The 14,703-nt window shown below is 40.8% G+C and overlaps 1 protein-coding gene across 3 annotated transcripts in view; it reads right to left on the reverse strand.

Annotated features, from left to right (window-relative positions):
• Window positions 1–14,703, reverse strand: part of LOC147327522 (protein sidekick-1-like) — a 287,609-nt gene that overhangs the window by 29,529 nt on the left and 243,377 nt on the right. For all 3 annotated transcript variants that reach the window (XM_086295202.1, XM_086295201.1, XM_086295203.1), the window contains 6 exons: window positions 13,611–13,761; window positions 10,897–11,137; window positions 10,477–10,592; window positions 7,744–7,930; window positions 5,033–5,131; window positions 1,258–1,452 (listed from right to left, as the gene is read on the reverse strand). In XM_086295202.1, the coding sequence (XP_086151328.1) occupies window positions 1,258–1,452; window positions 5,033–5,131; window positions 7,744–7,930; window positions 10,477–10,592; window positions 10,897–11,137; window positions 13,611–13,761 (989 nt within the window). The remainder of the gene's footprint in view (window positions 1–1,257; window positions 1,453–5,032; window positions 5,132–7,743; window positions 7,931–10,476; window positions 10,593–10,896; window positions 11,138–13,610; window positions 13,762–14,703) is intronic.

Here is a 14,703-nt window from a genome sequence, read left to right on the forward strand (position 1 = left end):
GCATAACGATTACTGTAAGAAATCTGACAACATAATTATACTGGTAAAATCATTATGGTTGTCCTCTATAATAGAGCTTTCTCACAGCAAACATTTAGAAAATTGCAGTTAAAATTAATAACATTAATCAAGCTGCTCGTGCTTACAACTTTTCCCTGTTTATTCTGGTTTATTTAAGACATTTTATTCCCTTATGCATCACTACAGGTCAATATGAACTGTATTAGAGATTATTACTTTGCTGTGCTATGAATTCCAAATTAGATGCATGATGTATGTATGGAGAGTCTGCAAGACAGAAGCTATTTTAACCGAAAAGCTTACACCCCTTTACTCTTGCCGAAACTCTCCATATATTACTTCACAGAGGAATGATTTTGCAAAGAAGCAAAATGAACAAAGTTGTTATACGGCTCCATTAGTTCTTCTTCAGAATCAGATCACACTGTTCGTGGTGCCAGAGAACACCGAGTGGAGATCTTCACAGCTTACTGTAATTTCGACTTCGTTCTCAAGCTCCAAGCCGCACCATCGGTGACCCCATCAGTCGCATAGTGTTTGCTCGAACATAGCAAAAGATGTGTCCCTGTAGGTCCTTTTCATGCGGTCATTTTGACTCAGCATAAAGAAAAGCAGAGGCACTCGGGAGCTAATAGCATTCATGATGACTCTGTTCCATTAAAGAGTAAGCCCATCAGTGAGCCTGTCTGCCAAGCCCTGAAACTGTCACACACGGGGAATGGTGCCATCATTAAAGAGTATTCTAAGACCAACCTCAACAGCTCTGGATAAAAGTTTCAAACTAGCTGCACCAGCCTTCCTGCTGGGTGCAGCTGGTTTAAGTGTTAAATCACCGAGGGTCAGAAGAGACCAGATTTTCGATGGGTTGTTAAGTTTCTCCGTGTTTTTTTCCACACAAACTCAGGTCTTCCATTCTTACCGAGCAGAAGCAGTTTTGTAAGGTGTCATGGAGACAGATCAGCTATCATTACTGATACTGATGGCACCTGTAGCTGCTCTGACATCTCGGAGTATTTGGACTAAAAGAGGCCTGTCGGAAGTCTGCTTTAAAGTCATGAACTACATTTCTGGGAGCAGTGTCAGACACAGGTCATTAAGTCCACAGTGGAGACGGACAGTTTTTGTGCGTCTGCAAGTGATATATGTGAGCCAGCAGGTTGGACTCCTGCTATATTTTAAACAGGAGTGGTTAAAATTAGAGCAGTCAGATCCTGAATATGCGTGAGTGTCCTTTACCTCTGCGTTCAGTGGTAACAACCACAGCTTCCTGTCCTGCACCCCAGCCCACGGCAGTGCGAGCAATGAGTCGGAAAACGTAGCTCTGCTCAGAGGAAAGTCCTGTGACGGTGAACTGCCGAGCATTGGACCCCACCTCCACTGTAGTCCAGCGCAGAGGGTCCCTGCTGTCGAGGCGGTAGGAGATCTGGTAGCCTAGTGAGGGGCAGAAGGAAAGACAGAAGGAGGAGGAAGCTATTTGAAATCTGTGTGAAATTCTTGCGTGTGATTGTGTTCACAGAGCCCACAGGAATCAAAGAGAGCACAATATGAGGCGAAACCCCCCCCCCCTGCAAACATAGCTGCACAAAGCCATATCACGCAGCTTCATTTCCACAATAAAACATACAAACAAATATGTTTTTCTTCAGGTCATGAAACTACATTTGAACTCTGTTGGGATTTGATATGTGCAGCTTCTTTCCTTCATACTTACTATTTTCCAAAGACAAAGTCAGGATTTCAGAGCAGAACTCCAGTACACACTCACACATGCTCACGTTCCCCTACTCTCACAGTGTATAAACATATAACCTCTCTGTGTGTACCCTTGGCTGTGACCCATGGTGTACACGGCTCCAGTCTGTTTCTCTGTCTTATGTGCAGTAGGCCATGTAATAACACTAACATCCTTCAACACATGCACGCACGCTCAAACCACTGATCCCTGTCCAAGCTTTCCACAGGCCACTGGCCACTCACAAAGGCTTTTATTATGAAGATTGTATTGTACAGCAAATACACACTAGAAACACACAAGTGTGTGGATGTGATTAGTTCACAGTAAGACTGTCAGGATAATAATCTGCTCAGAGGCACCTAATCTGGTTGTGCGGGTGATAATCTCATCAGATAGTCTGATTAAATGTTAATGTGAATGCTGCACGTGGGAGATTACTGGATAACAGCTAGATCACAAATCCTCCTGCATCGAAACAATTGGGTCATAGCACAGCATTATGTTCTGTACCATCATTAAGCCATTGCTGCTCTCACATACTGGAGGCTAAATCTCTGTTACATTAAGTGATTGCATCACGTTAGAGAAAGCCCTTAGTCCTTTTTTCCATAAGATATAAAATGTACGATGCACTATATTTCATTATGGTTTGCATGAGCAGACTAGCAGACTGTGCATCTAATGTATACCAATTTTTTTTTTCTTTGCCTTTAGGGTTTTGAAAAGACTGGAGAGACAGACACCGATGGTATAACACAAGCAGACTGTTTTGAAGAGCAGAGCCACAAATGGAGAAAGTGTCACCAGAAGGACACCAGTAAGAGCTGAGAGAGGTTAATTTGATTTAGAAATGCTAAAGGGGATACATGCATATTAAATAAATGATCAGTATGAAGTGAATGATTGACCTTTTGTCTGTAATAGAGTGAAGTGATTGCGTGCAGATTGTTTCTGAATTCGCGTCACTCCAGAATCAGTGTCATGTATATTCCACTGGCTTTTTTTATTTTGTGACTTCACACTCATTTTAGAAAGGGTGATCAACAGTCGACACCAGAGATAAAGGTGTCTATCAAGTCTATGCTGGAAGTGTCCAGATGACTAGTGTTCAGATATTATTGTTCCCTATGTTATTTCTGTCAGAGCATCAAACGCCCTTCTGAACAGTTTTTTTATCCATCTCTGACCAATTACACATCTGCTTCATTTTGCAAAGGCTACCAAAAGAAGGAAATACAATTGTTAGCATCTACAAGAGAAAATCACTTGATAAAAAGACTATAAAGGACTATGATGCTCTATGGTCCTTGTTGGGGAAACATCACAACACATAGTTGTTTACATTATCGTAAGATATGTGGTCTATGATGTCCGGTTCCACCTCAGCCAGGGGTTAAGGGACTGGATCACAATGCATCACGGTAGACGTTCACGCTTTGGTTCAGTGTTGTTCACTGACTGACCAAAAGATCAAGACATGTTTAAACACGGTCAGCGTCTCACTTCTCATCTCATAAACTTTCGTACACCATAGTATTTTAAGCATAGTAGAGATATACAGATTGTTTTCCTTTAGGACCCGTTGAGGGTCTTAAATGAAAAAATAATTTTTTCAGCTTCCTAGTTTTTTTAAAATTTTATTTAGCTTGGATCTATGACTGAAAGCTGAACAGAGAGAGTACCTAATAAGTTAAAATGAGGGTTTTGCAGACCGTCTCAGTTAATCTGTTGTTTAGAGCTGCATTTATACTTCTTTACATTATGTTTCATGACCCTTAAAGAAGTGCTAAATGGCAAAATTATGGATGCATTAATTAAAGTTAGAGGGAATATTGATGCCTTGATTTGCTTAACTAATTAACTTCTGCATTTTTATTGCTACTGTTCTAATTTGTGATATTCTCATAATGTTTTCTTTCTCGTGCAAAGAAAATAATCATCCATCCATCGCTGATTAAATTGCCACACTAATAAAGAGCTGGTAAAGCTTTTGCTTTTGGAGTTATGTGTTTAAAGGATCATTTCACACTAACTAATCTACAAGCCAGCACAGCTAATATAAGAGATTTTTAAAATTCAGACTGAATTTGGGCAGCAGGTAGTGATGCAATGCATGCAATGATGAGCATTTTAGAGGAAATCTTTAAATGTGTGCCTTTGTAAACTTTACAAAGAGACACACTGAAATGCAAACCAATGGGAGAATACTTTTTAGTATGCATTTTAGTACTCAGCATGTAAGTATTTGCAGTACAATTTGCACACATTTGAGTAAAATGTGTCCTCTATTTTATTACTTCAGTGTGTATGTGTGGCTGTATTATATTCATAGAAGGGTGAAAGAACAAAAATGCCTCACTGCACTGTGCCAAATTAGATTGTGCACCTTCTGCAGTCTTGTTTCTCCTCTGTCCACCTTCTGTGTCAGTCCCCCATGGGTGGAGAACCCAAGGAGAAATGAGGGAGTCATGAGGACTAAAGAAACCAGTACTCTACAGACCTTTGTATCTGCATAAACACACACAACACATGCTCAGCAAGGACACAGTAGGGCTGTATGTTTGTGTGTGTGCCTGTGTGATCGAGAGAGTGAGATTTGCCCTCCCACTCATCCTTCTGCTACAGAGTGGTGTCGCACTAAATGTCCTCCCGCTAACAATACAGTCACACATCACTCAAACTGTCCTGTTCAACTCGCTCTCCCACTGAGAGGACAAATACCACTCCTCACCCAGTTACTGCGTACACACACACACACACACACACACACACACACACACACACACACACACACACACACACACACACACACACACACACACACACACACACACACCTGTCCCTCCTATCACCTCTATACATCTACTGTCTGCTGTCTCTCCCCTTCTGTTCTCTCTCTTTCCAGCTCAGCAGCTCACACATTTCTTTCACCTCTCCTCCTCTCCTGGAGTATTTTTCCGATTCACACCGCACGGTGATAGTGCATGAATCTGCACATTTATTTATAAATATATATAGATGGTCATATTTATTAGGAAAGGTGCCTTAAGCACCTACAGCTGTCTTTTTTCAGGTACAGACACATATACAGAGACAGCGGGAATCTTTTCCATTTTACAGTTTGTACTTGTCACAGTAGATGTGTGTGTGTGTGTGTGTGTGCGTGTGTGGCTGAAACTGCAAAATCATTTGCTACAAGCATGAAAAATGGATTATGATTTAAATTTTGCTTTCAAATATCTGCTCACTTGTATATGTGGGCGTTTGTTTTTATACCTAATATGATGCCGTTGGGGGATGCAGGTGGCTGCCAAACCACCCTAACGGATGACAATCGAACTTCTGGAAACACCATCCTGACAGGGGGTCCTGGGACTGGAGAGAAAAATAGAGAAAGGAGTTGGCAGCAGAATTAAAAGATATTAATACACAATTTAAGAGAAAAGCAGGAAAAAGAGGCTCAAAAGAAGTGCTTCAGTTCGGTAATGAGAAAAAGAGTATCTCAGCATCTGGCTCTTATACTGTAATATGTTAGCATTATAGCACACAGATGTTCGTGCATATGCTCTCCACATATACACGCCAAAACACACACAGACACACGCACACACACAAATATATACATTGAGTGAGTTTGTTACACATCTTTAAGAGGTACTTGTAAAAGACACAAAACAGAAAATGTAATTTCTTTCAGCCTCACTCGGGCTGTCGTTGTTCCTGATAAAAGCACATGTTCCACACCAGCAAATACATGTCAACGTATGTCTGTGTGTGTGTGTGTGTGTGTGTGTGTGTGTGCTTGTGCTTGTGGGTACAGTAGGTGTATGTGTAGGTTCATTATACATCGCCGGGAATTGACTTCCTCATTCTTGTTTCATCCTGAAATGAGAAAAACTTTTCAAACGTGACACCGTTTGATAGAGGAGAGCGAGTGTGTCTATGAGGGTTTCAGTCTGTGTGTGTGTGTGTGTGAGCAGATGTGAGTTTCTGTGCGTATGTGTGAGTGCCCAAGTGTACTTCATGATTCAGAAAAGAACAGGCCAGGTTACTGCCACCCTGAAAAGTCTGCCGTGGTTACCAGGTTGATGCAGAGGCGTGGAACACATGAAGAAAAATACCCACGGCTGGGTGATTAATGAAATCATTGATTATGTTCTTTCATGCTTCTCTAAAATGCCTTACTCGCTGTTTAGTTCAGCTGCAGCAAAGATGACACAAAGAGGGCCTTTTGTAATCAATCAATCTGTATGTAGGAGGTAAAAGTTATAACAAAAGTATCTGTAGATGAATCTGCAGAAGAATCAGAATGATCTCCTTTGTCTCACGATCACAGCAACTCTTTTATAATGCTCACTTCTCCTTTCTGTCCATGTAGATCCCTTGAAGGCCTGCGTTTGTGTTTGCCACTTTCTCTTCCCACACACCTCACATGATGGCAACAGATGACTTTATGACCTTGTAAATTCATAGCTCGGGGTTTAAGGCAAATTCACAGACTTGCCATAACCCCAAACACATAAATCTGTGCCCCCTACCAACTTATTTATTTATTTAATAAACAAACAACTTTCAAAGTTTAATAAATCTTTGTTTTGTTTTTCTAAAGTCAGCGACAAATCATGTTGAATATTCACCAAATATTGAAGAAAACAGCTTTAATTATGATTTTTGCCAGATTCAAACAGCCCAAAATATCCACATACTACAGCTACAGAGGCAGGTGCACCTTCTTCTTTTTTTTATGCAGTTGGTGTGCCACAGGGATGCGTATTAGGACTACTGCTCTTCTTCATACAGCTAGGTCAATAAGTATTTGGACAATGACACTATTTTTGAAATTCTGCATGCAACACTTTCTTTCAAGACTTTGGTGTCCCTGAGTTGGCCAGAGCATCTCTTTTTAAGATTTTACCAGATTCTAAATTTGGTAGATTTATTTTGTTTTTTCAGCCTAATGATGGCTTCCCTCGCTTTTCTACTCAATCAACATCTGATTTGGATTTCATACTGAGAGCTCCAGTGAGCTTCTACCAAAAGTAAATTCAACAATTAGAATTAACTCCACTCCACAAAACAGCAGTAAACAGTTCCTAAACTGTTACAATACTTTTGTTAAATCCCTTGAGTTGAAAGTGAAAGTCTGAACTTCAAATTCCATGTTGATTTTTTGTTTCCTACTCCACTATGGTGCTGTACAAAGTCAAACGTTAAAAAAAAAACATTTTGTGTGCTCTTACGGACAGTGCTGCAGTCTGCCTTTGATGTTGCTCAGTCTTGTTCAACTCCTCTTAAGCTGTGTTAAACACAGAAAAATCCAACTTTATGGTATTTTCAAATTGCAAAGAGTTGCCGTCTAATCTTCCTAACGTCATAACTATTAAAAGGGCTGAAACTGAAGTGTTCAGAACACATATGTATTTAGGCAATATTACAGATCATATCTTATCATATAAAATTCACACTGATAGGTCCATCTAACAAGTACAAATCTCTCTCCCTCCAGGTGTGGAAACCCTTGACTTCTGCTACTTTTACTGGACGGGCATCTGATCAGCATCTAGAAAAAGTATACTACTCTCTTTGAAGGTTTATGGATGGATGAATTTGTATGACCACAGACTTCATAATGGCAGATTTTTCCTCTTATCTGTGTATATGGCAGACAGAACTGGTTACAATGCAGGAAGTCAATTTTAAAGGACTGAGAAAACAGTGCTCTTGGTCATGGGGACTTCCTTTGAAGTTGCAGTGACATTCGCTTTAAACTGAACCTTTTTGTTCCTGATGCATTATGGATCTGGGTCTTATTTGCACTTGCTTGTGCTGTGTGTCAGTTATATGCGTGTGATTACTTGTGATTGTCTGTAAGTGATAAATCCCACTTGGACACATCGCTCTTGAATTAGTACTTACAAGATAGAAGATATGAAAACATATATTAAAAAGCTGGTGATTAGACAGGGTAAGAGAAAACTGGGTCCTACCATCTTCTTTGGTTCTTAGCAGTATGCGGTTGCTGGGTGGGCCGTCACCCATACGTGTGTATGCCAGCACCTGCAGCACATACACTGTGTATTTTTGGAGGGCCCCGAGGAGCAGCGACACACTCCCCTCTCCTTCTGCCACCTGAACACTGGGGGGGCCTTCTGAGTCTTTCTTGCTGTATAAAACCTGCACAAAACAAATATATCTCATAAAAAAGAAAAAAAAACATACACAGAAATGAACAAACACATCTAGCAGTCTGTTTCAATTTTGTTCAGTGTCTGTAGCCTAAACACTCCTATCTTAGATGTACATCAGGCTACTGCAATAATTATCTGAATAACAATAACAATAATATCCTATTTTTTTTTATATACAGCACAGAATGCAACACAGTTTAAAGAAATTAAGTAATAAATTCCAAAATATAATCAGTTAAGGCTACAAAACAGCAGAACATAAAAAAAGCAAATTAAAAAAACAAACAAAACAACAACCGATGTGCATCTCTGTGTAGGGTCACAGCGAGGCAAAGCTTTGTTTCCAGTGTTTAAATGTGCAGGACAAAGCACCATTATGCTTAATCAGTGTTCACGTCTCAGTCTATTGCAGGTGATTCTTTACTTAGGTGAATTTGGACATCTGATATATTTGACTTTTTATAGTTTGTGATCAAAAGGTTTTTACACTACCTGGTTTGCACTGAGCAAACATCCTGGAGATTATTTTAAGGACCCCAAATCTGTATTTTCTAAGTTATTAAGGTGACACAATATTAGTGTTCCATCCATTATCTGCTTTGCAGCACATAACTGGGTCAAAAACACATAAAGTTATTCTCGGTTCTAAAAAAAATATTTGTTTTTCACACAGGCATACAAAGTGTATTTGTTTTTCAGCTGCTGGTTTAGTGTGCTTGCAAGTATTTCTAACACTAGAGTGGTGTGCGTGGAACTGACTCACAATACAGTGCCAGTGCTAATCATAGCCAAGTCAACGATGGAGCGCGTGAGCCTGAGCGACGATGTGACTCAGCGATGTGTTTTTGACAGCCACGGAGGACAACGGCACAGAAAAACAGGCTTCATCACCTCAAACAACAAAAAACGATCCTAAAATTAAAATGACATTAGTGCCAGCCACTAAGAAAACAAAACGGTGCACGCTGTATTTTTACAGTTTCGGATTTTAAAAAAAAATATGTCAGGAGCTGCTCGCTCTTGTTTTTGTTCTTCGTTTTTCGCCTTTTCTTTTTTTTAATATTCATGAGCGTGAACATCAATACCGCACACTTAAAACCATTTGAAGGAAAATGTCACCTTAAACCCAAGTGTCTAAAAACAGAAATAGTCTTAAGGAGTGCACAGCAGGAAGCAGCAGCAACTATTCAGCATCTACTAGCACATGGAAGGTGTTAAAAAGCTGCTGCTGGCAGTCACTTCCCATCTATTAACATGTTAGGCATGCAGCTCAGTGTGATCCTTAGGAGGGCACAAGAAAACACACAGATGTGGAGTGTGATGTGCTTTGGGCATGGTGGATGACCTGGATTCCACACAGCGTTTTTCCTTTTTTTAATAGATGGCACCGGTTTATATCAGACAGTCACAGCCTATTTTCCTTTGCAGATTTATGTATTTATAACACAACCATGTCCATGGGTTTGAGGATAAATTCTCCCCCTTTTAAATCTTTGTTCTGCTGTCTTGTGTTTGGGTGGAGATTAAGAGGTGAACTCACAGCTGCTTCTATATTAGCACAAATATTTTTCTTTATTTTATTTTTTCTTTTGATGAATGTTTGAGAGGCAACTTAAAAATGCAGACAATTGCTGTGTGTTTTCCTTTTTATTTAAAAGCCAAAGCAAGTGGAGTAAATACATCACTCCAGGGTGAGCTTTGGAGTCCAAAAAAACCCTACCCCGAAAAACAGGTGCACCCACACAGGTGTGACTGCCAGTGCCAAAAGTGATGAGAAAACGAGTGCACCCTGCACTTCACTATCAACACTGTTCTTCCAGCTCTTTCTCTGAAACCTGCAGCTTATGTCAAGTATGTCTTCGATGGGGCTCACAATGAGACAGACATGTCTGCTTTTTTTTTGGGAAATATGAGAAAGGGTAAAGCTTTAATTTGGCAGATGTGGATAGACTGCGGGCTATGTATCTTTAGTGGGTGGAAAGGCTGGACTTGAATACTCATGCAGAGTCTGTAAAGCACAGTCAATCCACGAATATGCACACAAACATCCCATTTTCTTGCCTACACTGCATTTTATGTACTAAATTAAAAATAAAGTAATTGCAAAACCAGCAGCCTTTGTGGATTATTGTTCGTTTTTGTGAATGAATAATCCAGCTATTGTTTCTACTACAACATCACACAAACTGCTGTTTTATGAAAGCGTATTAATCACTAAAGCCTCTCTCACATGCGTGCGTGTGATTACACGCAAATGGCCCCCAAACACACTTAGTGCAGCGGGGTGCTTTTAAAAGCATTAAAGTAGGAAGAACAAACTGGAGCAATTACAGGATGTTGCATCATGTTTAGCTTATATCAGATTGTAAGATATATATATATATATATATATATATATATATATATATATATATATATATATATGTGTGTGTGTGTGTGTGTGTGTGTGTGTGTGTGATGGCTGCAGGAAGTGATAATGGACTAAAGAGGTCAAGGAGGGATGCCAGGATACGACTTGCAGGTTTTATTCACCTTATATCCCAGAATGACTCCATTCTTCTGTGACTGAGGGAGAGCAGACCACATGAGCAGGATCTTGCTGGAACTCACTGCCTCGGCAGTCACATTCACTGGAGATCCAGATGGAACTAGCGAGCACACAGAGAAACACACACACACACACACCGCTCAGTGCTACTTCACTCTCTGAACCAATCTTCGATTTTATCTCAATCATCTCCTCCTCCCTCTCTCCATCAATCTTAATCTCGCTGAAACAGAGGGAGAGTGTAGAGGGCACAGAGAGGTGGCAGGATGAGAGGAGACATGGGGAGGTAATGGGAGCACTTTATTCCTCATCCATCTGCCTTCTTATACCCAGCAAATACAATATCTTACAGAGATCTCTGCTTGCAAAGATGAAAGATGGATCAATGAGGTCTATGTTCATACCAGATTCTGTGGTCTGTGCTGCGACAGTTTGACTCCACGGTCCTGGTCCTATAGAGTTGAGGGCTTGTATCTGAACCTGGTACTGGGTAAAGGGATTTAGACCTTCTAATGTGGCCTCACTGGTGCCCCCAGTACCCTTCACATCCTCATTCCTGTTCTCCCCCTGACCGTCTGTCTTGGACACCCGCAGACGGTAGCCCACAGTCTCTGGACTGCTGTTGTACTCAGATTCTGAAAGAGGCTGGAAGGAAACAAACAGTGAGAGGAAGAGAGGCGCAGATTAGAGAGAAATACTTGTATTTATTGTTCCTGTCATGTTGCCAAGGTCATGTTGCATTCCTCCATACTTGTGCATGGAAGTACACACGAATGCAAGAAATCAGTATAAGACTCACATCACATGGAGGAAGCTGTTTTCACAACATTCTCCCAAGCAAATCTTTTATTTATTTTTTTCATCTGATTTTGCTTTTTGTTCCCATATTGACTCAAAAAAATGCAGGTGAGCATGCCACAGCCCTGAACTGTAGAAGCATCACAATCATTTGTGCAACAATTTGTGAAGTGAGCATCAATCTACTTGAGGGCAGTTAATTAATTTCGGCAGCAATTAACTGACGGGATAGAGACTAAAAAAATAATGGTTAACATGCTGATACAACAAAAAAGGAAATGTGAGAAAGTTTTCAAAGGACTCTGCAGTGCTAGAAAAAAAACATACGTCCTTACTGCTTTAATAGGAATTCAGACAATAAGTATTGTATTTGATCATCAGCAAGTGTGAGCACCTCTATAAAGAGAGGTGGTTTGGCAGTTTGCTGGGCTGGAGTATTCAGGTGTTCATAACATACTACTAAATAAAAAAACAATGGCTACATCTCATGACAGTACAAATAGAAAAAGACTGTACAGGTATCTCTTGGTTGGAAGGGTTCCAGGAGAAAGACTCAGAATCAGAATCAGAATCAGAAGACTTTATTTATCCCCCAAGGGGCAATTAAAATGAACATAGCAGCACAGGTTAGGATTGAAAGCATGTGAACAAACCACAAAACTTCTGGAACAATGTCCTTTAGACAGACAACTTTAAAGTGAAGATGTATGGCCATAATGCAGAGCGCCATGTTTGGAGAACACAACACATCAGCACAAACACGTCACACGGCACCTTGTCGTTACTAAGTTACTACGAACTCCTCTGTATACCAAAGTATTTTAGAGTCAAATGTGACACCAACAGCTCCGTCCAACAGGACAATGATCCCAAGCACAGAAGCAAATCTACCATTCTAACCATTCAGAATTCCCTTGAGGTATTTCTTTCCAAAGTTAAATATTTATTGCTAGGTAAAAGTGTGTTTTTAAGTGCTGTGCTGATAAAATCTGACAAACTCAAATTTCAAATAAGCCCCAACATAGCAATCACAAGTCAGAAACTGAAGAAAGCTATTTGAAATGTGAAATCGCCAAAAACCGAAAATGTGAGCATGTTGTGAAATGTAGGAGCCCGTCACTTACGGTAACAAGCTGACTGAGAAAACGGCTCTCCACAATATGATGAACAAGTGAAAAAAAGGCATTTTTGTAGCACTCGAGAATATGGTTATTTTTGTTATTGTGTCAAAGTACATCAAAAAACCTTTTACCATTTTCTTCCCTTTGACATCCCATCTCCTGATCCTTTTCTCTCCATCTACTTCTTTTCTCCATCTTAGTCACCCTCTGTCATCTTCTTTTACTCACTTCCATTAACTTCCATTTTCATTTCCTGCGACCCTCTCTTCGTCTCCTGTCCACACTTTTTCTGTCATCTCATTCTGCCCCTGACCCACCCTTGATCATGCATTACTTCCACAACCATTACTCACTGTCCTAAGATCATGTCAGCAGAAAGTTCAGGTTGCTCACAGTATATAAGTCTGCAGCAGATTTTAACCAACACTGTACACAGCGTTTGCTCTGTGCTGTGCAACAGATAAGGAAGTGAGACACCCAGTCATTTTAAATAACCTGGTGATTTAGCTCAGCTTAGCATTTAGGAGCCATAATACAGAATGTCACATTAGCTTTATTACCCTTAATATGCAGCTTAGAATAATAGCCTTAGCTAAAACCATTGTGACGGTTCCATTACAGCAGAAAACCTAGCATAGCTGAGGCTGGGCGCTAACATGCAGGTAAAATCCCATTAGCATGCTGCACAGGTAGCCCATAGCACCTCAGTGTCTGTGTCTGATTTGACAGGCTCTTTTTCTCATTCCAACTCTTAAATGGAAAATACTCTGCTCTCCATTTATGTTATAATAGAAGGGGGGAAGGGGGAGTGAAGGAGAGATGGAGGGAAAAGAGAGAGGGATGAAGAGCAGGAACAAGAGCAAAAACAGAAAAGACAGTGAGGAGAAAATTACATTGCAGTTTGTACAGCTAGCAGTCCACATGGTGAATGGGAAATGTGACAGATTAGTGTTAGCACTGATAACCAGGAGAGACACTGATTACAGCCTGTCAACCACTCAACCTGTTCAGTCCTGCTGCTGCAGAGTGCACGTGCACATAAATATGCACACGAGAACTAAAGTGGGAGCAAAGACACCGAGATGCAGCGCAAAGAAACAAAGGCAGTCCCAATTAATCCTCTCTGAAGGAGTGTAAAGGGGCAGAATCAGGGTGGAAGGTTTCACAGTTTACTGTGTGTCTGGTATGTGTGTTAGTACCTTCCAGCTGAATCGCAGGCTGGTCTGTGTAGCAGACAGAAGGCTGAGGTCAGAGGGGTGTGTGTCTGGGGCAGCCTGTAAGGTCTGAATCAGCCTAGAGGGGGCGCTCATGGGACTGGATCCGACGATGTTCACCTGCTGCATCCTGAACCTGGTGCGAACAGAAAGCAAAGTTACAGGAATAGTCATTGTATACAAGGTGAGCTCATTTCACATAAAGCCAGTGAAAGCAGTTTAATGTCTTTTATGCTTTTCAGAGTCAGAAAAGACAATTCTGATAATATGATATTGATCAGGGGAGCTTAATAGGCTTGGAGACAGCAATTTATAACAATCAGGCTGTGGGGGTGTGTTCGGGTTCAATACGTTTCTTCAAATATTTTCAATTCAAGTCCCATCAGCCTCTGAGTGTAACACTAATTAGCAAATCTCGACGTGGCGTGGTAAAGTTTCTACCTGCTAAACATCATCACTGTCATTGTTTGTCGACTCTTAGGGCTCACTAATCACACAGCTGGGTGTGAGCGGCAAATGTTTTCATTTTCAAAGGTGACGGTGCAATCTGATCCAAATGTGGAAAAGAGGCTGCATCAATTATTAACAGGAGAATACAGAAACAGCAGGGGCACGAGTTGGTAATGACCAATCACAAGCCCCTCTGCTCATCTCATCCACTCCAAAAGCAGCCCCAGATAAATCAGGGAATAGAAGACAGAGGTTCATTTTCATGAAGCACCTTTAAAATAAAACAGATATGGATAAACATACATGCTTAGCAGTAGAATGAACAGACTGTGATTGGACCTGCAGGAATATTGGGCTTTGCACACAATTACTAAAGCAATTATTTGGGACTCAGTGGTTTTTCTCCACCACTCCGCTCCGCCACTTTATTAGCTACAGCTAGTGCTGGCATGGAGCCTTTTTGCCTTCATATCTGCCTTGACTCTTCATAGATTCAACGATCTGCTGGAACCATTCCTCAGAGATTTTGCTCCATATTGACATGACAGCACCACACAGTTGTGGCATATTTGTCAGCTGCACATCGGTGGTGATCTGTTCTATTGAGATCTGGTGACTGTGGAGGCCA

The sequence above is a fragment of the Aulonocara sp. 'chitande type north' Nkhata Bay genome, linkage group LG6 (genome assembly GCF_057382095.1).
Source record: "Aulonocara sp. 'chitande type north' Nkhata Bay isolate Kocher_YH1m ecotype deep benthic linkage group LG6, A_spYH_male_GT1.1, whole genome shotgun sequence".
In the NCBI taxonomy this organism is placed as follows: domain Eukaryota; kingdom Metazoa; phylum Chordata; class Actinopteri; order Cichliformes; family Cichlidae; genus Aulonocara; species Aulonocara sp. 'chitande type north' Nkhata Bay.